General features: G+C 29.7%; 2 protein-coding genes across 2 annotated transcripts; both read left to right on the top strand.

The window, feature by feature from the left end:
- The first annotated feature begins 6035 nt into the window (after positions 1–6035).
- On the top strand, positions 6036–8058 carry LOC106777252 (ethylene-responsive transcription factor CRF1-like). Its single transcript, XM_014664815.2, has one exon. It carries the CDS (start codon positions 6846–6848, stop codon positions 7812–7814), a length of 969 nt encoding a protein of 322 aa, XP_014520301.1. The 5' UTR covers positions 6036–6845; the 3' UTR covers positions 7815–8058.
- A 10745-nt stretch (positions 8059–18803) lies between these two features.
- LOC106776526 (probable serine/threonine-protein kinase DDB_G0277165) lies at positions 18804–22692 on the top strand. The gene is made up of 3 exons (XM_014664007.2): positions 18804–19173; positions 19438–21415; positions 21717–22692. The coding sequence occupies exons 2-3, from the start codon at positions 19453–19455 to the stop codon at positions 22358–22360; spliced, it is 2607 nt and encodes an 868-aa protein (XP_014519493.2). The 5' UTR covers positions 18804–19173; positions 19438–19452; the 3' UTR covers positions 22361–22692.
- Positions 22693–22944: the final 252 nt, after the last annotated feature.

Below are 22944 nucleotides of genomic sequence, written 5' to 3'. Positions count from 1 at the left end.
ACGATTATCTCTATTAAATAATAATTAAACAACTAAGTTGAAAATTTCATGTAAAATTGAGTTTGAAAATGGTAAAAAGAAACAGCATAATTATTGTGGTGAAGTGAAGACAAAGGAAAAAACAGTTAGAAAAGATGTACCCGATTCACCACATGTTCCTCGAATCCTTATTTAATAACATAGACTTCTCTAGCATGCATTTAGCGGGATTTCAATCATCAAATACCATATTTTTTTTATAAATTTATATTATGTTTATTTATTGCTGATAAAAAATAAACACTTTCATTGGTCCTAAAATATATAATTTAATTTATTTAATCACGTTTACACTACATGTTACACTCTCACTGGTAGGTATGATATTTTTTTTTCCATGATCCATTTTTTGGAATGCAATCAACTTTGCATGTGTTAAGTTCACTTTTATTATAAATCAATTTTATTGTTTGTTAGTGATGTTTTGGTTTTTATACTATGAAATTAATATGTTTAATAAAGTAAACCATATTTAATATATTTATTTTATAATTTTTGTTAGTAGTTAAACATTAATTACTTTTCTTTGCATATTGATTTTAGGATTAAATATGTTTTTAGTCCCTTAAGTATCATTCGATTTTAGTTTTAGTCCCTGCTCAAAACATCGATGGTTTTTAGTCCTCATTGTTTTGAAACTTTACTTTTGGTCTTTAAAATTGGATGGCGTTATCTTTTAGTACATGTGGCAAATGGCGAATCCATGACAATGTCAACTTCCCTCTTCACTATCCTCCATATTGCTTTTGATTCTAGTGATCAGATTAGTAATTGTCACGTGTTTTGATTGAAATCAAATTAGCACAATTAGGATTCTTAGTTTTCAATTGGGAAAAAAAAGATTTATTCGAAACTTTTTACTCCATCGATCGGGTGGAAGCATTCTTAGTTTGGAAAGGTCATTCAACATTTGAGGGTTCCACTTTATCGATCAGATTTTGAAAATGCTCACTCAATAAGTCCACTGAAACAGCAACAACTCCACCATCACAAAAGGTTGAACAGCAGAAAGAAGATACCCCAAAAGTAGAAACAAAGAGCAATGGTGATGAGGTCTCTGAAGTAGTGCAAAAGACGCCTCGAAAGGAGGAAACCAAAACTAGTGGCTCAAGTGAGACAAAAGAAGAAACGCTAGCCCCTAAAACTAGGCCTATTTTCAGAACCAAAACTAGGCTTGTAGATTTTGCACCGGGTTCTGGAAATCATGTTGATGATGAAGTGGCTAGAGCGATGCAAGGAATGACAAGTGCAAGAAAATTGTGAAATGGATTGTGTTGATTTATGCGGTTGTGGCCATTGTAGCACTTGGCCTTTATGCTAAAGATGCATTCATATCCAATGAAGAATGAGACGCCTAAAGCTTCGAGTAAAAAGCTTCCAGTAAATTTTTTTTCCCAATTGAAAAATGATAACCCTAATTGTGTTAATCCAATTTCAATCAAAACACATGGCAATCATTAATCTGATCACTAAAATCAAAAGCAACGTGGAGGACAGTGAAGAGGGAAGTTGGCATTGTCATGGATTCGCCGTTTGCCACGTATACTAAAAAATACTGCCGTATAATTTTAAGGACCAAAAGTGAGAGTTTTAAAATAATGATAAACATAAACCATCGATGTTTTTAGTAAGAACTAAAACCAAAATAAAGTGATATTTAAGAAACTAAAAACATATTTAATCTTTGATTTTATTTATGATGTATTTAAAATAATATTTGTATAACTATTTTAATTTCACTGCTCATTTTATTTTATATTTTACATAGTTTTCTTCCGTACATATTTCATATATTAGCACGAGATGAAAATACGTATACATGTATGTTGAATTTTTTTAAATAATAATAAAAATTATAATTATAAAAGTAAATATAAATATTTTTTAATAAAAGATACTTTTTATTTACTTTTTAGGTAACTTTTTTTGGGATATGTATTTTATAGTTTTAAAAATGGTTAAATTAAAAAAAAAACATAAAATAGAAAAAGTAAATAAGTTGAAAAAACAATCATATAAATAATACAAATAATAAAATAATTATTTTAATTAAAAATATATAATTACTTATTAAAGAAAAATATATATACACCAAAAAAAAAAATTTCATAGATAAATAATGTAGGATGTATGTTTTTGATAAAAATCCTGGACAATAAAAAAGTTATTTTTGCATGATAACATGTACTTTGATTTTGATTAAAGAATAAGTTTGTCAATCCTACACTGAATACAACATTATAATAGTAGTTCGTTTTACAATATGGCTAATACATATGATATATTTTTCTGTATATGTGTGATTTGTTTATTTTGAATCATACTAGACGTTGTTAACTAACTTTATAATTTTTTACTTTATTCAGTCAGCTTATTGAGATTTATAAATTTAATTGAAGAAGAAAATTTTGAAATCTTTTTATTAATTTTAATTTTTGTAATTTCTTATAATTGATATATTTATTAATTTTAATTTTAGGACAAGTTACAAATTTCATTTTCTTTAATTCTAGACCCACTATTTTATTTTACTTGCTTTTTTATCATATTTAAATTTCTATATTATAAAATTATCCGTTTTTGTCAAATATTTAATCTAGAAAACGTTTTATTTTTTTAATTTCAAAGTAATTCAACTTTTGTCTTCACACATTTATTTAAGATAAGAAACTAAGAATATTGGACAAAAACTGTAAATTTTTTAAAAATTAAAATACTATAACCGCATATAGATATTTAAACAAGGATAAAATAATTTAACAGTTTATTAATATGCATATAAGTAGCCTGAAAAAAGGGTTTTAAACTAATTTTTTATAAGTGTTTCTGACAAATTCAATATGTTAGTGTATTTCACTTAAAAACAATTCAACTTATAAAAATGTTCATAATTAATGACATTTTTTTTGAAAGGAAATATTCTTTTTTTTTACAAAATAATGACTTCCTCTATTAAAAAACTATTAATGTTTTTTTTTTAGGAAAAATAAAGTTACACAAGAAAACAAAGCAAGTAATTATTTAGAAAGATTTAAATTGAAAATATAAATTATATTAAAAATGGTAAATATTGACTGGAATGAGTAGTATGACAGATCATGTTATGATAGTGTAATGATAATAGGTAAAAACAAAAGGACATATCGGTCACAGTGCCACTGAGTTTGATATGAGTGTGGTAAAATTCCAAAACAAGAACAAGTACCGGAGCTTCTCTGCATTTTGTGGCTCAATGCATGCATCAACTCCCTATAACTCTTTTTCTCTAACCGTAATATCTACTCAATTCCCAACCACCATTCTTTCTATATAACTACTCAACATTATTTCAAATATATAAATTTTATTTTATAAAATCAACTTTAATTTAAAATTCACTTTTTAATATTTTTAATAATAATATCACTTATTATTATTTTTTAAATATATTATAAATAATAATTTATAAAAAAATATTTATTTCTATTTGTTTAACAAGTGGAGGGACATGAGAGAAGTGCCGTCTTCGTTAAAAAATCTTGCACTCCTGCTAAATGTTACAATTTTCGATAATTTTTATCTTAAAGTTCTCCAACACCTTTTCATGGCGTGGAAGTAGCTATGAAATCAGAAAGTCATCAATTAATATACTTCTTTTTGGTCAAAGTGAATATTACTTAATTATTTCTTTAATCTCATTCAAATATTAGCAGCTTTAAGAATATATTTTTATTGTTTTTATAATATTCTCATCTTTTGTAATGCAGAATATTGTTTAAATATCCTCTGCACATGAAAAATTATTTAATAACATAAAAAGTTAAATTTATTTTTATTTATTTTTTGTTTTTGTTAAGTTTGAAATGAGTAATACTGTTACCATGGATGTTAAGAGTAGTTTTAGAGTGTGATAATTAATGCATATGTTTCTTTTACACTACTTAAAAGTTTATTGTTATTATGTTCTTTTATTATTTTTTTTTGTTTTAGTTTATAGCATATTATGGTGAAGCTAAATACACATGTGTTTCACATGCTTTATTCTTGTGATTCAGACAGTTCAGGCAACTAAAAATGCCAGCATTCTGGCATTGCATCTCGAAGTAGATATTTTTTGTGCGTGGAAAGCGCTCTTCCAAACTCACATGAGTATAAAATGAAAATCTTCTGTGTTATATCAAATATTAACATTAACCTTTTTTAATTTAAAAATATCATTTAATCATGTCATACTATCGTTTTAATAAATCTCTTATTCTTTTACAGGTCAAATTTTAAAAGCCAAGTGTATTCTTAAATTATATATGTATTATCCTTTGATCATTATATTCCATAATATTGTACAAATTTTTATATCTTGTAAAATATAATTTAATTCACATTTAGAACATTAGAAAAATAAGTATAAATGTCAGTATAGGAAAAGTAGTTAAAAACTTAGCTATGGTTCTTAATGTTCACATAATTACCAATATATTAATTCTAAAATATTTTAACTGTTTATTAATTATGTCAAAATTTCTTAATATATTTTAAATTATTTATGACAACTTCCTAAATTGATTTTATAGTCTATTCTAAATAATTTGAACCCATCAATGTTGTATATAACAAAATCTCTTTATAATTTATTATTTCAACTTTTGATTATTCTTTTTCTATGTTCACAATACAATGTGCAATAGATAAGAAAAATATAATAATATTTGATTTAGAAGTTAAGAAATTGTTATGATGTAAGTGGATTGTTGACTAATTCGGGTTTTTAAAAAAAAAAAAAATCATTTAGCCTTTTAAGTTTTTTTCATACTTGAACTAAAAGGCATTTATAAAAATATTCAAAATTAAAAGTTCATATATTTGCATGTTAAAGTATTACTAATCACCTCTAACAACTATTAAAAGACCTAAGTCTTGTTTGATATATTTTTTTAATAAGATTGTTGAAGTAGGTTACAAGCTTATACGTTCTTTGACGTTTTCTCAAACTTTTTATGATAAATTTAAACGAGATAATATCAATATATAACTATAACGTTATTCAAAATTTTCTACAATGATAAACAAATGGTAAATAATGTAAGTTTGGAACCAAAATAACCTATTCAAACTTTGAAATAAAACATTATAAACGACATATATTTTTTTATTAAAAAAAAAGCTAAATGCTTTAATAGATTAAGCATATCAAGAGACCAGTCTTTCTTTCAATTAGACTATGTTTTATATAATAAAAATAGAAAATAAATCAATGGTTAAAAAGAAATTCTATATAGTAAGCATAGAATTTAAACTAATTGTTACGTGTTGTTTAGTTTTTGTAAAAAAAAAAATTAAATAAGTTTATTATTTAAAATGTTATCTCGTTAGCATTTATATATTAAAGTAAATGCTAATTAGCACTGTCAGAAGACTACTGAAGATATTTAGAGTATCTTTTGAACTATGATATTTTATAATATATAGTCGAAGTTTTTAATAATTGAATCCTATTAAAACATCATGATAAGTCGCTGCTCCTTATATTATTTCCGTCAAAGGGTGACCGGTAGGGTTTCAAAGTGTCTCATCTCACGTGATTGGACGGGCTTTTGTCATGGTCCACGTGTCTTTTTTAAATTGCTCAATAGGTACACAGAAACCAGTGGTTTTTAAATGCTAATTATTTCTTCAATTAAGGTTAGCAAAAATACTACTACTAACTTAAGAAATATGCAAGAATAACTTAATTTCAAATTAATACGTGAAAGATTTCGTCAGTATAATGAGATGGAATTAAATTAAAACATACAAAATATTTGAAAATCGAGATGAGTAAAGTGAAATAATATTGTGAATATTAAAAGTGTAACGTTAACATTTTGTTGGTAAAGAAAGAAAGGTGATAAATGTTTTTAAAAAAGGTAGAGACATTAGGTGGTTTGTATTTAAGTGGAAAATATTGTATATTTTGGTGAATAGGTTATGGAAGCTATAAAATAGGTTTGGGAAGAGAAAGAAGAGTACATAGACATTATCATTGTATGGAGGTGGTGAGAGTGTTGTTGAAGTAGAAGTAGTAGTAGTAGTACCTTTGCCAAAATCTCTTATTTTCATTTGAATTGCTAACAGATCATTTTCTTTTTCTTGGTATCATGATTTGATATCTGTGTAGTACACACAACTTGCTGTGATATTTGCTGCAAGAATCAGGGTTCCGTTAGTTTACTATTTCAAAACCATACAACACAAAGTACGCAAGCACAGGGACTTGTTCGGCAGGGCAGGGCAGGGGAGGGCAGAGGAGTGCAGTGCATAGGTCGCAATTTGGGCAACGTAACACAGCGCCAGCTGCAGGCTTCCTTTATCTTTTCCGGAGAAGACAGTGTTTAAGATTTAAAATGTAGCTTTATTTGTAATATTTAATGGTTATGTTTTAGTTTAGCCCCACAGAGTTCACAGGCTGAGGCTACACTTTTTTCGTACCTTCTGTCTCCTTCTTTCAGCTCCTTCACCCAACTTGTTCTGCACCACCTTCTTTCTTAATTTCAAGCTGTTATCTTTTCTTCTTCTTCTTCAAATTACTACACTCCCCCTTCAATTACTCTCTCAACCATATCTATTCAATTCAATTCATAAATTCACCCTACATTTTCTCACTCTTCTAAAACGTGTCCCCTCTCCCTTCTACCTTTATTTATTCTCTTCTCCCAAAGGAATATCTCTCTCTCTCTAACACACCCTTTTCCCTTTTCCCTTTTCCCTCTTCACTTCTTCACATCTTCTTTCTTTCTTTCTCTCCACCGTTTCCCTTACTCAATGCTTTGCTATTGCTACTCTTCTCCAACATGACTACGCCACCCACCAAGTACACTCACACTCACCACACCAAACTACTCACACTCACTCACCACCCACCAAAAAACCCATGTCCCAGACTTGTCAGAATAACCGTCACAGACACTGACGCCACCGACTCCTCCAGCGACGAAGAACAAACCTTTCACTCTTCCAACCGCCACTCTTCCAAGCGCCAACGCCAACGCCATACCAAATTCATCAACGAGATTTCCATCGAGCCCTGCGCCGCCGAGAACGACGCCGTATTTTCCGGGAAGAGAGTTCGGAGACGGAGCGTGGTGGGCAAAGGTAGAGTTGCAGAGACTCCGGGCGGGTCGACCGGAAAGAAATTCCGCGGAGTGAGACAGAGGCCATGGGGAAAATGGGCTGCGGAGATACGAGACCCGTCTCGACGCGTGAGGTTATGGTTGGGTACCTACGACACTGCCGAGGAAGCCGCCTTAGTGTACGACAACGCGGCCATTAAGCTGCGTGGACCCGACGCGCTCACCAATTTCATAACGCCACCTGCCACGTGGCACAACAAAGACCAGATGCCGGTTTCCAACGGTTACGCCTCCATTGAGGAAACTCAGAACAAAAACCTGTTTTCTCCTACCTCCGTACTTCATTCTTGCTCTTTGTCTGAGGAAGCAGAATCCGTGACCGGCAAAGACGATGACTTCTCCTCCGTGTCTGAGAGTTCCAAGGCAAAAGCTGAGTCACTGTTTCCGGTTCCGATTCCGAGCGAACTAAAATTTGACTTCGAAGACTGTTTGGCGGCGCCGGACGTGTACGGCGATTTGGACAGCGCTGCGGCGGCTGAGAGTGTGTTGTTCTCCGACGATGACTGGCCTGGGGTGTTTCTCACTGCTTGTGATGATTTCGGATTAAAAAGTTGGCATGCAGACAGAAATCATGACTTTTTCCAAGATATCGACGATTTATTCGTCTCCGATCCTCTTCTTGCTCTTTGAAATTATGAGTTTCTTATATAACACACAGATTCCCGTCCTTGTCGTGCCCTCCAAATCGGCAAATTTTGTACCGGCGGGAAATCATAGCAATGTAATAACTAATAGTTTTTTTTGTCACTTTTTTTCCTGTTATTCTTCTTGTCGCCCGTTCTAAAATTGTAACAGTGATGTAGTAGTGACTGTGTTTCATCCTTCAAAGGTTGGAGCTTTTCAGTTTATTATACTAATTAATTAATTTAAACTATTTGTTTTTTTATATTTAAAGGAATTCTATTTTTATGTAAGATTAACATGACATTAATTATTCTCTTCTCATTTATACTTTTTCGTATAATCTTTAATCAGTTAACTTGTGAACAAAAGTAATTTAGAAATCATTTTATTAAAATGTATAATTATTTGTATTTCCGTGACAGGTTTAAACTATGTTTGAAAAGAAACCGACAAAAATGAGTATTATTTTTTGGTTATTATTTTAGCATTTTGTTTGATGCTGTTTGTATTATGGGACTAATCCCCACGTGAGCCCCGACCACAAGATGCACAAATAATTTAATTTTAATCTTCCTTGGTACAGATACCATAACCTCGGGCATATATATATATATATATATATATATATATATATATATATATATATATATATATATATAAGTATTTTCATTTTTGTAAATGTCATTTATAAATCAAATATTATTTTAGTATAAATTTTATCAATATTCTTTAAAAGTTGAGATGTAATTGTCGATCAAACGTGTTTACTTCATTTCTGATTCCCTTCTTTTTTTTTCTTTTAAGTTGATAAGTATTTTGTCAGTCTATCTCACTAAATATGCATAATAATAAGGCTTTCACGGAATATTAAGTAGGTTATTAACATAGAAAATAAAAATATATAGTCTTATCTTAAAATATGTTTCAAGATTTAGAAATATCAATCTATAAATATAACTTGATGAGAAATATCAAACAAGGTTATAAAAAATAATCGTTTTGTACATAAATACTAAGACGTAAATAATCTCGTCAAGAAATGTTAAACCAGCCTGCAAAATACCAAACAAAGTCGAAAAATACTTATCTTATTATAACCATTTAAAATTAATCAAAACATCTCAACAAAATCGCTTATGCATTTACGTATTTAATAAAATAATAATAACCATTTAAAATTAATCGTTTTGACTAAACGAGTAATAAATAAAAGATGAATGAAATGTGTTCATCCCAATATTCGTTTAGGTAAAATTCCATGAAGAAATAATATGATTAGATAACAATTCCAATATATTTTACACTGATATTATTATTATTATCTTAGGATAATGACAACAATTCCAATATATTTACACAGATTGACACGTAATCAATGTTGAAATGTTGGCAAAAAATTGTTGTCTAAATATCATTATCTTTACGATATAATTTTATTAACTGTTATCCATGTACACTTACTTAAATATCAAATAACTTTTTATATGCGCTCACTTTTCAAACACTGAGAAGAAAAAACTGAAAAAAAGTATCTCTAAATTGTAAAAACGTAATGTAGTTTCTTATATATATATATATATATATATATATATATATATATATATATATATATATATATATATATATATATATTCCAGTTTAATTCAAATATTATGTTGTTTTTAAGTAGTTATATTTTAATTAAAGCTATTGAATTATTTTCTCAATATTAATTGTGATATTATAATATTGAATTCTTATAAAGTATTGTTTTAAATATAGTAAGGAAAGAATTTATCATAAAGACAATAACGTATTAAAAAGTATATAACATTAAAAAGTAATTATTGCCTTTTCCTTTTATAGATTTACACAATTTAAAATTAACATTAACATAAAATATATTGACATAAATATGCTTTAAGTATATATACATAACATATTGTTTTAATATTTCTAATTTTTTTTACATAACATTTTGTTTGTATTTTGTTAATATTAAGTATAACAATTTTAATTTTTTTTAGTATTTTTTAGTTTTCATTATTAACTATAATCAATTTAATAAAAGAAATTTAAAATGTTAACTAAAATAATTATATAAATTTTAAGTGCATTATTCAATTAAGTAACTTGCTTTAAATTTTTATGACTAAAATAATCTTATTCTAAACATATTATCATCTGTGACTTTATATTACTTTTCAAGAAATAATTTAGTTTTTATTTGCAAACTATCAGTAAATGAAAATGATTATACAAGATTTTACTTTATAATTATAAGACTATCATTTTATATATAAAGAATAATTACAGAAAAAATAAATCAATGTATTACGAATAAAATTATTTTATATCACTTTTAATATTACATGTAAATAAATAAATAAGAGCAATACTATTTTAATATTACATATAATTTTAATATATTCTCTTTGTAAAATTTTAACCATAAAAAACATGCGGCTACTTTTGTATTTAGAGGTAGGCAGCCATATTATCATGTAATAGAACATATATGATTTTACAATCATTCAGAATTATGGTATCAAAACTAATATAGAAATAAATAAAAATTTATAAGTAAATCATAATTTATATAAAATAAAGTTATATTTTTAAAAGTAAATTAATTATTGGCCGAAAACTAAAAATTATACATATAATCTTATTTATACTAAATAATAATATATTACATAAATTGTTTGTTAAATGTTTTTAATTATCTTAATTTAAAATATTATTTAATTTTCACTTCTACTGTTAAACTAATTAGAAAGGGCTACAGAAAATAGTTAGATTTGGACAGGATTTGAAGATTTACAAATATTGAAAGAGGTATTAAAATTGATATTTTCTTTATTGAAATTCTGTATTAATTACTTGAAAAATTATGAGGAAAATGTTGTCTTGTTTAAGTAATTTCAAAAACCACTATAAATTTGACTGTTTTAATGTTCAATATTTTTGTTTAAAAAAGATTGTGTATATTGGTTTAATGGGAAGCCCATGTATCCATTTTTTTGACAACTATTTATTAAACTATAAAATATTTTTTACTAAAAGTAATTATCAAAATAAATAATTTATACATTTTGTTATTATTAAATGGTTTTTCATTATAAATAATTATTTGAATTTGAAAAGGTAGTTATTAAAAGAAAAGAATAATAAAATATATTTTTTAATTTATAAAACAATTAAATGAGTAAAAATAAGAATATAATCATTTTAAATCAAAATAAAAGTTAATTAAAGGACAAAATAAAAAAAAAAACGTGTACATGAAAAAAAATGAAACCCCTTAATATATAAAAATAGATAATTTATATATAGAAATAGATAATTAACTTAGTAAATTTTTGTATAATTTTTTTTTTTATCGATCGGTATGATAACAGGTGACCTAATAAACTCAAAAAACATTAAATTTGATTATAATAAATTTAGAATATTTTATGTTTTTTTTTTTTGCTGAAAAAAATGTAAGGATTAACAAACTTAAAGGATAAAATAATATTTTCTAGTACAGGAAATCTTGCACTAGAGAGATTATTTTGTGAAAATATAGACTTGGGAGTTGCATGGCCATGAATTCTCTTATAAATATGAAGATAATTTAGGTGAAATGCGCATGAATATATCATGTGACTTAGAAGAATGCGTATCTTCCTTTAACATGTGCAACGTTTTGTTTGTAGAGAAAGCAATTAAGATAAAAGAAGAAGACTTTTGGGCCCCCTCAAAAGCCAAAACGCAAGTTCATTTTGCGTTTCAACTTCCAAATAAAAGCAAAAGAAAAAATCAGATTTACGATTGAAGGCAACATGAAAATGCGTTTTGGCCTTTGGATTGAACGCGATATCTGACAGAAGCAGAAGGTTGCAAGTGGCACAACACTTGTATACTTTTCATGCCACCAATTTCATTTGGACCACATCGTTTGATCAAAGATTAAACTTTTAAACATTTTTCTATTTATTTATCGTAGTTACATTAATGTTTCTGGTTAAAACATTTGGCATTTATGAAGAAGCACGTTTCCTTTCAGTGTTATTCCACAGTTTACTTTTATCAGTAACTTTAATGTTTCGCGTTGAACATCATTTATGAGAAACGCATTCTGCATTATTGCTTATGATGCATTAAATTTTATGCAGAAGCACGTTAGTTTGAAACCAAGATCTTGATTTGAATATTGTTATAACTTGTCCTCTGAGCAGAAAGAAGAAAATATGCATGTGTTATATATATATAGATATATGTTGCAGGAAAACCCAGAAGAAGAAGTTAAAAGGTAGAAGGAAATGAATGGTTTAAAAGTCAAAGTGACAAACATGCTATTGATAGTGTTGAAGGAACGTCTCTTTCGATCTTCCAGAGACATGTTTATTTATTACTATAAGGTTTGATGAATGAACGTAGGAGGAAGTTTGAGAAAAAGAGCATCATGTGATATTATTTAATGATGTTGTGGAAATAATTTATAAGCATAGATTGTGTTGTTATAAAGGCCTGTAATAGATTTGTCTTATCTACTACAACTGGGATTTTTTTAATCTCACCAAGCCCACTTGCTGCTGCTTACTGTACCCTATTCACACTCACAATCACATTTGGACCCCCACTCTTTGCATTTTCATATTAAAAAGTTTTTCTGTAATAATTAAAATATTTCTAAAAATAAGTTATAATGTAAAAGAAAAATATTTTGTATTTATGTTTGAAGAAGGCAGAAAAGATAACGTGGAAGAGGCGAGAGGTTAAGGGATAAGTTATTGTATGGAAAGAAACAGAAGAACCGTGAAATGCCAAAAGCGCTTCCCTTATATGGACTCACCATTCAGAATCAGAAAAATACAGCGTATCTTCCATGTTATTCTGCGGCCCCTACACTCTCAATCGCAGCCTTACACATAATCAATCCAACGGCTTTTGACCTCCTTTTGTGCAAGTGTACGTGCATCTGGGGATCATTTGGTCCCAACGTCCCATGGTCCCCGCATCACACGTCTCGTCAACCTCAATCACTGTTATTTCCTCCACCACGTGATTCTCATCTTAATCTAAGTACTTATTAATATTTCTCTATTCAATACTTCTCATTACTTAAACTCTAAATTAAAATTATAAATTATTTCGCTTTGTTAAGTTTTTCTACACATTATTTTTTTACTTCAAGATTACAATTTGCTTATAATTTTTTTTCACCGATAATTTCAATTGAATGTAACTTTTAGAAAACACGATCACTTTAATGTTTTTCTAGATAATTTGACAATAAATATATAATAAAAATAATTAATTATCTAAATATTAAATTTTTATTTATAATTTTTTTATAAACTTATGTTTAGGACTAACTCAATTATTATTCATATATTAATAATCTGATTTAAAGTTAATTTAATTATTTTTTATAATTAATCTTAGGGTTAAATATGTTTTTCGTCTCCCAACTATTGGCCGTTTTTGTGTTTAGTCTTTCTTTCAAACTATAGTACAATTTAGTCCTTCAACTTTAGAAAACTATGGTTTTAGTCTTTTTTACCAAATTTTTTAAACTTTATTTGTTGTTTCAAGCACGTTACATTAACATTTGGATTGTTTATACTGTTTGACACATTTTTGCTTCAATGTTAACTGAGAAACTCGTTTAAAACAACAAATAAAGTTAAAAAAATTTGGTAAAAAAGACTAAAACCAGAGTTTTCTAAAGTTGAAGGACTAAATTGTAGTATAGTTTGAAAGAGGAACTAAACACAAAAACGATCAATAGTTGGGGGACGAAAAACATATTTAACCTTTAATCTTATTTGTGAATCGATCAGTTCATCAATTATTTCACTTAGATATATAACTAAATTTATTTATCATTATATACAATTTAATTAAGATATTATATATTATATTAAGATATTATATAAAAAGAAATATAATTTCTTCAATTTTTTTTAAATGAAAAATATTTGAAAAATAGATAAGTTTAAGTAAAAGAAGATTCTCGATATTCTTATCTTATTTTATTATATTTTTTTTACTTTTTGTGATAACTCTTTATTTTCATTTTTATAGTATTATGTATACAGTACGATAAAATTAAAAACTATAATGAAAGTGAAAAAAAAAACAAAAATAACTCTATCCATAGAACGATCATTCGATAGATATTATTCACTTATATTAAAATTCATAATACGTTTTAATTCTTTTAAAACTGAATTTAAATGAAATATTTATGAAGCAAATACTTTCAAGATTTAAAACTGTAGTAGAAACTCTGAACTATAACATTTAAAAGATAACAGAAATATTTTATTTAAATAAAGTATATACCAACTAGTATACTAGTAGATACCTTTAATTATTTTCATTTTCAAAATCTTAGTGGAGTGAAGTTTTTATTAGCCCAAGTATTCGTATTATTCACATAAGCAAACACTAAAATGTTTTCACAAAGCCACGCCAACTTCTGGGAGAACCCGTTTTGGGCTTTTATCAATTTTTATTTTTATTTGGGCCCAGTCAATTTTTGACAGGTCATTTCGACTACAAAGCCGAACAACGATGGACCTTTGAGCTTTAATTAAAGGACCAGGGACTGGGCTTCTCTATATAAAAGGCCCCGGAAGCTTCTCCTGCACCTCAATCATTTCTTCATGCACCTCCACAATATTTTTATAATCTTAAAACTATTCTTTATAAAAAAAATTAACTTAAAGTAATTTTTGTTAAAGCTTTTATCTCTGCAACTAAAAAAAAAAAGTATACTTTTACTTTTTATATTTCAACAAATTTCGAAATACGGTTAAAAAATTTTCCAAAAACTTTAACAATCGTTTATAGATTTAATGAATTTTGAAATCTATCAAAATTTTCAATAAGTTTTAAAATTTGTTAAAAACAGGAATGAATGGTAAAATTAGTTGAACGCCTTCAATACACATGTTAATCGGCTCATTAGAATGATCTAAATCTTTATAGACTTTACTTACAGAAATCAAACTCAATACCCTTTAGGTCTTGCACGAGTACACATGCAACTCAGAAAATTGAAATTCAAATACAAAAAACCAATAAACCACTTTCATATAGATGCCACCGAATAAATTGAAATTGAAAAAAAAAAGTGTTCAAATCAATAAAAAGAATTCTTTTGTATGTAAATGAATCGGTATTGATATTAGTATAATAATACTCTAACAATATTTTTTATATTTTAATATTTTATTATCATATCATTTTGTGATTGGTTTAAAATTATTTTATAATTAATAATAATAATTATAAACAATAATATAGATCAAATAAAAATATTAAATTATTATAAAAAAATGTTAAATTATCATTGTACTTGATATTATTACATTCTAATCCAAAAGTGACAAACCATTGGATGTTCGTGAAATCAACATCGTTTTAAAATGTTGATTATTGGCACGATGAGTCAAAACGAGTTTTTGACTAGATACTGAATATTTTGCCTCTAAACTTTCTTCCAAACATTTTAGAATATTTAGTTCTGTATAACCTTCTATTAAAAGTTTTAATTCACTAATATTGACTAATGACGTAATAGTCACGTTAAGTAACATGATAAAAACACTCATTTTTTATTTGTTAAAGCTGTACTTTTAATCCTTTTTCAACTTATATTATTTGGTAACTATTATAACAGAAATTTATTATGGTAACAAATGCTACCCTTTTTTTTTCATTTTTTCTTTTTATCTCAGTAATATACAAAACACATACTCAATTTGGATTTACAAATTTCAAGAATAATAAAAATTATTATTTATATTATGATATGATGCTAACAATTATAATAAAAATTTATGATGGGAATTGCAAAAGGGAAATTATGGTAACAATACTACTTTTTTTTTTTAATCTCAGTAGTGTATAAAACGCATACTCAATTTCGATTTACAAATTTCAATAATATATTGAGATTTTTGTTAAAATTATGAAGGATTACAAAATTATAGATCGTAAAATGAATAATGAAATTTATTTTGTATAAGAATATGATACAAAACTTAATTATATATAGGTATTTTTCAATTGAATTTTATTTTAATTAGTATTCATTCCGTCAATAAGATGTGTGCTGTAAAATATACTTTTTAGTTTTTAATTAAATTTAAATTTTGTTTTAACTGAAAAATCATTCACTAAGAAAATAAATAGATGTTGCAGTAAAAAATAAATAAATTCGAGTCATATTAATTTTAAATTTTATTTGAACTGAATTCATCATAAAAATAAATAAACAATGCTAACAATTTCACCAATTTTAGCACGTTTCAATTATCGAATAAATTTCGATGTTAATTATAAAGGTTACCCCTACAATGACTCCACGAGTAATTGATTAAGTTAATTTTTTGAGCAATTAAAACGGTTAAAAAGACAATTTAGCACAAATCAAACGACCTAATATGTCCAAAAGAAGATGAACAATGGCATCACTAAATAAACTGAACAATAGCAGCTAGCAACAAGAAGCCAGTAAGAAAACACATACAAGGAAAAACCGAAAAAACAAGGTTGAATTGGCGCAGGGGTAATTTTCCCTGTGAAATAATCAAAACCTAATGTTAATGCTAACAGCTGTATCCATAATAAATATAACACCTCCCTTCGTTTGAATTGAAATATTCAGAAGATGGAAGAGGAGTGGATGAGATAAGTGAGTGCCAAAGCCAACATCATCAACACATACGCAATACCTTGATCTATGGACGTTCCTGTATATGCACAAAAACAAATGAATGCGAGTAGAGGAAGCACGTTTTCAGATCCAGTGAATATATATATTGTTGAATTTAGGAATCAGATCTGGAAAAAGAATAGTTACCGTCGCTGGTGGGAGGAGGCGCCGGAGGCAGAGATTGAGCATTGGCAGAGAGAGGAACGTAAAGAGCAAAGATAAGAGAGAGAAGCAGAGCCAGCAATCCGAAACCGAAAGAAAATCTGAAAGTGGCCATGTTTATCGTTTGGGCACACTTTCACACTCTTTCTCTCTCTCTCTAAGTTTGTAAAATGCGATGATATGAGAAGAAAGAGAGGGTTTTAACAGACTAAAGCCCTTACGATACAAAGGAGAAGCAAATATAAAATAAAGCGAAGACAGGTAACCGGTGAAGCCGGTATCCAATACAGTGGTGGGCCCACCCGCATGTTATGAGCTTGGCGAGCCCATGTGATTGCCCCCTTTCAGTTTGGATTCCAACACAACGCTGACACTCTGTTACCTTTTGGCGCCATATACTTTTTCTAACTTTCCTTTTCAAATTTTATTTTTAGAATCTTATTTATTTGTTATTATATCAAATAAACTATTTCACATTATTTTATAATTTAATGTTTTTTATTATCTCTTATTTTATTATATTTATTTTAGAGTTAAATATGTTTTTAGTTCCTATGCTTTAGAGCAATTTTGGTTTTAGTTTTTCTTTTAAACTAAGGTACAATTTAGTCCTTCAACTCTGATTTTAGTCCTTTTTACCAATTTCTTTTAACTTTGTTTGCTGTTTCAAGCACGTTTCATTATAGCATTTGGATTGTTTACACTGACACATTTTTACTTCAATATTAACTTAGAAAAGTGTTTGAAACAATAAATAAAGTTAAAAGACTAAATTTTACCTCAGTCTGAAAGAGGAAATAAAACAAAAATCGTCCCAAAGTATAGGGACTAAAAATATATTTAATCCTTATTTTCTTTGTGAAATTTTATAATTTCTTTTTTTAGTTGAATATTTAGTATCTTAGCTCATAAGCACGATAAATACTAAAATTTTTTGTTTTCGTACAACTAAAATTTTTATATTAACATTATATATAGTAAAACACAATTGCTTGTACGCGGCCCTTCATTCTTTTTATGATGATAAAAAAACTTTTTGTAATTTTATTATAAATGTAAATATTTTTTTATTTATTTTGTAGGTAGTTTAATAATTAAAAAAGTAGTTAAGTAAATAGAAACAGTTGAATTTTTAAAAAATATATTTGAAGAATAAAGTTAAAAAAATAATTAATTTAGTTTAAAAATATTATTTAAAGAAAAAAATTGAAAAACAAATTGACACTGAAAAGGATAATCATTTTATATATAAGTACGTGTGATAACTCAAATTCTTAATAAAATTTTATTTTAATTTGTTAAATATTTTTTAGATTTGTAATTTTTTTATTTATTTTGTGATACATGATTATTTTGTAAAAAATATTAGAAACTAAAATAAAAACGATATATATTAAAAGAGATAAACATATAATAAGTAAAATAATAAAATAAACTATGCCATATATAAGACATTTGATATTGTTGAAAAAATGAAGTTGGTTGTTAAAACATATCATATTTAAAAGAAAAGAAAAACTCCACCCATCACACTATGGGAGCTGGCCATGCCTGAAGTCGTTACCTTAACCGGAGGGGTAATAATGAAATTAGATGAATGAGAGTGCTAACAATCTACAATCAAATCACTCAAGAAATACATTCATATAACCATTTTTAAGAGTGTGTTTGCTTTTGTCCATGTAATGTATAAGTAACATGTTTATTTTCAAGTATTTGAAGATGATTACATGCTATGATTTATGGAGAAATACGAAATTTTCATTTTTACGTATTAAGAAGATCTAAGATGATTTACTATTTATGTGGAATAAAAAATCATATTACCTTAATAGGCACAAGTTTTAGGAAGAATAAGAAAAATGGATGGAATCGATTTTGTCTTTCGTATAATTGATTTTGCTGGAAGAAGAAAACCTGAATCAATATTGTTATATTTTCAAAATACTAGAATCGATTTTGGATGAATAAAAAAATATTAGAAACAATTACGAGAATATTTATGATTGCCTATAATTGATTGGGTTAGCTATAAAATTGATTGTAGATGATTTGAAAAAGTTAGAATCCATTTTGAAGCATATAAAAAAAAGAAGGAGAATCGATTCTCTTTTTTTTCAAAATTGATTTTTCTCTCATGTTAATACGCTTGCTCTTCAAATTTGTTTATATGTGATATAATAGGAGGGGAAATCCTATTAATTTAAAAAAATAGTTAATGAGTTTGGATGTCTCCCGCCAACATCGGACATTTGTATTCTTAACGAAAATCCGAGGTATTCAACGATAACACCACAGAAACACTCTTACTAGTAACATACCCTCCTGTTTCCAACCGGCCTTACACTTTCCGTTTCTTCTTCTCTTCGTCGTCAGTTATTTTTTCTGTTTCCTATTACATTATTACTTAACTAATCATCATGCCACCCTGCAAACAAATTCCTAAACGCTTGCCCCCGCAAACAAAACCCTCTCCGTCCTTCTTCTTCGTTTTGTGCTTTGCCAAGAGTAAGACTTTGTCATCTTTTTTGTGTTAGTATTATGCGATTTCGTTATCTCTGTTCTTTTTTCTTCCTCTTCTTTCTTTTGTTCAAACACGCGGTCATAATCGTGGTTGCAAACTTTTATACGCCCGCCATCAAACAAACCTTTTGTCTAAATCATATTTGGTTCTCTGTATGATGTTGTTGTAATTTTGAACCAGGCTACACGCAATCACACGGTGCATGATTCGTTCTTCGCAATTCTAATTGTTGGATTGTTGTTTTGTAGATTTTGAGTGCCGGAATGGAACAGTTCCGGCATATCGGAGAGGTGGTTGGGAGTCTGAAAGCGCTTATGGTTCTGCGCGATGAAATCCAAATCAACCAACGGCAATGCTGTTTGATCCTGGACATATTCAGTTTGGCGATGGATACGATCGCAGAGGAGATGCGGCAGAACCTGAAGCTGGAAGAGAGGAACGGCAAATGGAAGGCTCTGGAATCTCCTCTGACAGAGTTGTGCAGGGTTTTCAAGGAGGGAGAGCATTACATAAAGCAGTGTTTGGATTCCAAACATTGGTTGGGGAAAGCCATTACCCTCTCTCACCACCGAGACTGCGTGGAATTCCACATCCACAACCTTCTCTGCTATTTCCCGGCGGTGATCGAGGCGATCGAAATTGCAGGGGAGATTACGGGTTTAGATCCGGAGGAGAAGGCAAAGAAGAAGGTGATACTGGGTCGGAAGTATGACGTGGAATGGAAGGACCCAGAGCTGTTCCAATGGAGGTTCGGGAAGCAGTACCTGGTCCCGCGCGGGATTTGCAAGAACTTGGAGAATGCCTGGAGAGAGGACAGGTGGAGGCTCATCGAGGCCATCAAGGACAAGACTGCGAAGGAAGGTGGTTCAGCTGTGTTTAGGGAGAGCGAGCATGGCCTCGCTGTTATGCTCCTCAAAAAGCTTCTCAATGGGTCGGAGATCGGCCCAATTGCGCTGCTTGTTGGGTCCAAAGATTTCCAGGTGAGACGGAGGTTGGGTCACCGGAAGGACTTAAAGGAAATCCAATGGTTGGGGCAAAGTTTCGCGATGAGGAACTTTCAAGGGGACAGAGAAGCACACCAGACTGAGGTCTCCTCTATTCTCTCGCTTTCACACCCCAACATATTGCAATACCTTTGCGGGTTTTACGACGAGGAGAAGAAAGAGTTCTCTCTTGTGATGGAGTTAATGAACAAGGATCTGTGGACTTACATGAAAGAGAATTGTGGTCCTAGGAGGCAGATTCTATTCTCTATCCCTGTTGTGGTGGATCTCATGCTTCAGATGGCCAGAGGAATGGAGTACCTGCATTCCCAAAACATTTGCCATGGACACCTTAACCCTTGTAATATTTACCTCAAGAAAATGAATTCCCAAGAGGATTATTTTCAGGCAAAGGTTGCAGGCTTTGCCTTGTCTTCTGTCAACAATGCTAGTACTAACGATACTGCCATCCAAGACTTTAACCCTTTAACCTGGTATGCTCCTGAAGTTTTGTCCCGGTTGGAACAAAAGAATGGTGGTGCTTCTTCTTCTAAGGAAGCCGATGCCTACAGCTTTGGGATGATATGCTTCCAGTTGTTGACAGGAAAAGTGCCTTTTGAAGATAACCACCTTCAAGGAGACAGAATTAGACAAAACATAAAGGTCGGCGAGAGACCTTTGTTTCCTTACCGTTCCCCGAAATACCTTGTGAATTTGATCAAGAAGTGCTGGCAAACTGACCCTGCTCAGCGTCCCAGCTTCTCGTCCATATGTAGGATTTTGCGGTACACCAAAAAGTTCCTTGCCATGAATTCAGAGTCCCAACTCATCAACCCTGAGCTCAACTTTCTTGAGGTTCCACCTGTGGATTTCTTTGAGATAGAGACAACGTTCCTAAAGAGCTCTTCAACCGAGAGGTCATCTTGTGTGTCCGCTGTGTCCCAGATACCCTATGAAATGTTTGCTTATAAGGTTGAGGAGAAAGCGAAAATGAATCCTAACAACAGTACTACCAAAGATGAGTGCTGCGAGCACCACCAAAAGGATGGGTGTAGGAGTGAAAGTGACGACCCAAGTGCAGAGTGCGATAGTGATAACGCCTCCATAGTGACAGATTCGCTCCCTCAAACAACCCATCCTACATCTATTTGCAGTGACGCACAGTTTGTTTCCTCTGAAGTCCCCTACAAGAAAACGGTTAGAATAAAGAACCAAACACATGTGAAGGCAAAGAATGAACAAGGTCAGTTCACTTGTTTAAATTTGCATTCTATGTATTCAAGGGCTTTTATTCTAAGTTTCGGTCACGGTTTCTTTCTACCGCTCTCGGCATAACTGGTAGTGTTGGGAATGAACTTTCATCTTCTTTACGTGTTAAAAAAATCCTCTATGCACGCCTTATGCTAATATATACCAACAAGAGAAAGAAAAGAGATAAATGTGAACACAATTTTAGATTGCAGATATCATGTTTAGTAGCATAATATATATTTTGCTGTGTTTGATTGAAAGAAACTTAATGCATATTAAATTGATTTAAACAGAAAAACAAATAATGCGGGCGACAAAATCATTTCGACCGTCTTTATCGAATCGAGTTTCAAGGACGAGAAAGGTGAATACATCATCATTTCCACCAAGCAATTTGAGTCCAAGTAGATCTTTGCTGGGGTCTCAATCGGATGGCAACTCCAAAGGGAATCGATCAGCGTCACCACCAGCATCACCATCACTACCCATTCCTTCAAGGAAAAAACACGATGGCAATTTGTCGGATACTAAGACAAGTGTAAGGTTGAAAAAAATGGATCAGTCAACATTACCTAGATATGGCAGCATGACAGATAGCTCAAGGATGAAGAAGTCACAAATGACGTCGAACCAATCTTTGAGCGTGGGAAGAATGAGACGTGCCAACACTGAGACCGATTTGAAGGGGCTCACGCGAACCAATCTACTGAGCACTCCAAGATTATCCACAAGGAGCAGAAAAGGTGGTAATGTCTCGGTTTCGGACAGCGGTTCAAGGATGACAACAGGTGGGTTTTCGCCGTGGGCATTGAGTCCCCAAAGCCCCCATTTAAGAACAAATAAAGCAACCTGTCATCTCTCTGACTACGAAAGCAGTTTTGTGAAGAAAAGAGGAAGCATGTCACCGTTCGCAACTTGTGGCCATGTCTCGGATTAAGGCCCTTTTCACTTTCACTACTTGAGGTGAAAGGTTCTCATTTTGATTAGTTACCTTTCTGGTCTTTTGACTGTTTCTGCGTCATGCAAATCTTCCTCACGTTTATATATGCTCCTCCTTAACACAGGCATATATGGAAACTCAAAATGTAGCTTTTTAAGGGAAGTTTAGAAACATAGTTTCATGCATAGTTGTATTATTGGCAATCTTTTGGAGGTTTCTCGTGTTTCTTTCGGTGGAGGGGAGATATATGTATGTATGAATTATTGGAGGTTGCCTCTCCAATTCACCATCCCTTTTGTTTCGATCTTCTCAAATCAATTAGGATTTCAAATCATCTCCTTGAAATGATCGTAAGGCTAATAATATTCAAATCAATCTAAATTATTTGATTAAACAATTGTATTTATAAAATTAAAACAACTCCTATTCTTAAACAAATAAATATTTGTGAAGTTATTTTATTAAATCCTTTTTCAACTCTAATTAATTTTTATTTACAAATTTAAGACAAAAACACGTTTATATATTAATACCTTTTTACACCATATTTAATCTACAAGAAGGGAAATTTTGCATGAGCT

Source organism: Vigna radiata, chromosome 11 (assembly GCF_000741045.1).
Source record: "Vigna radiata var. radiata cultivar VC1973A chromosome 11, Vradiata_ver6, whole genome shotgun sequence".
NCBI classification, from domain to species: domain Eukaryota; kingdom Viridiplantae; phylum Streptophyta; class Magnoliopsida; order Fabales; family Fabaceae; genus Vigna; species Vigna radiata.
Note: the sequence above shows the minus strand (reverse complement) of the source record. Positions and strands in the feature narration are given on the sequence as shown.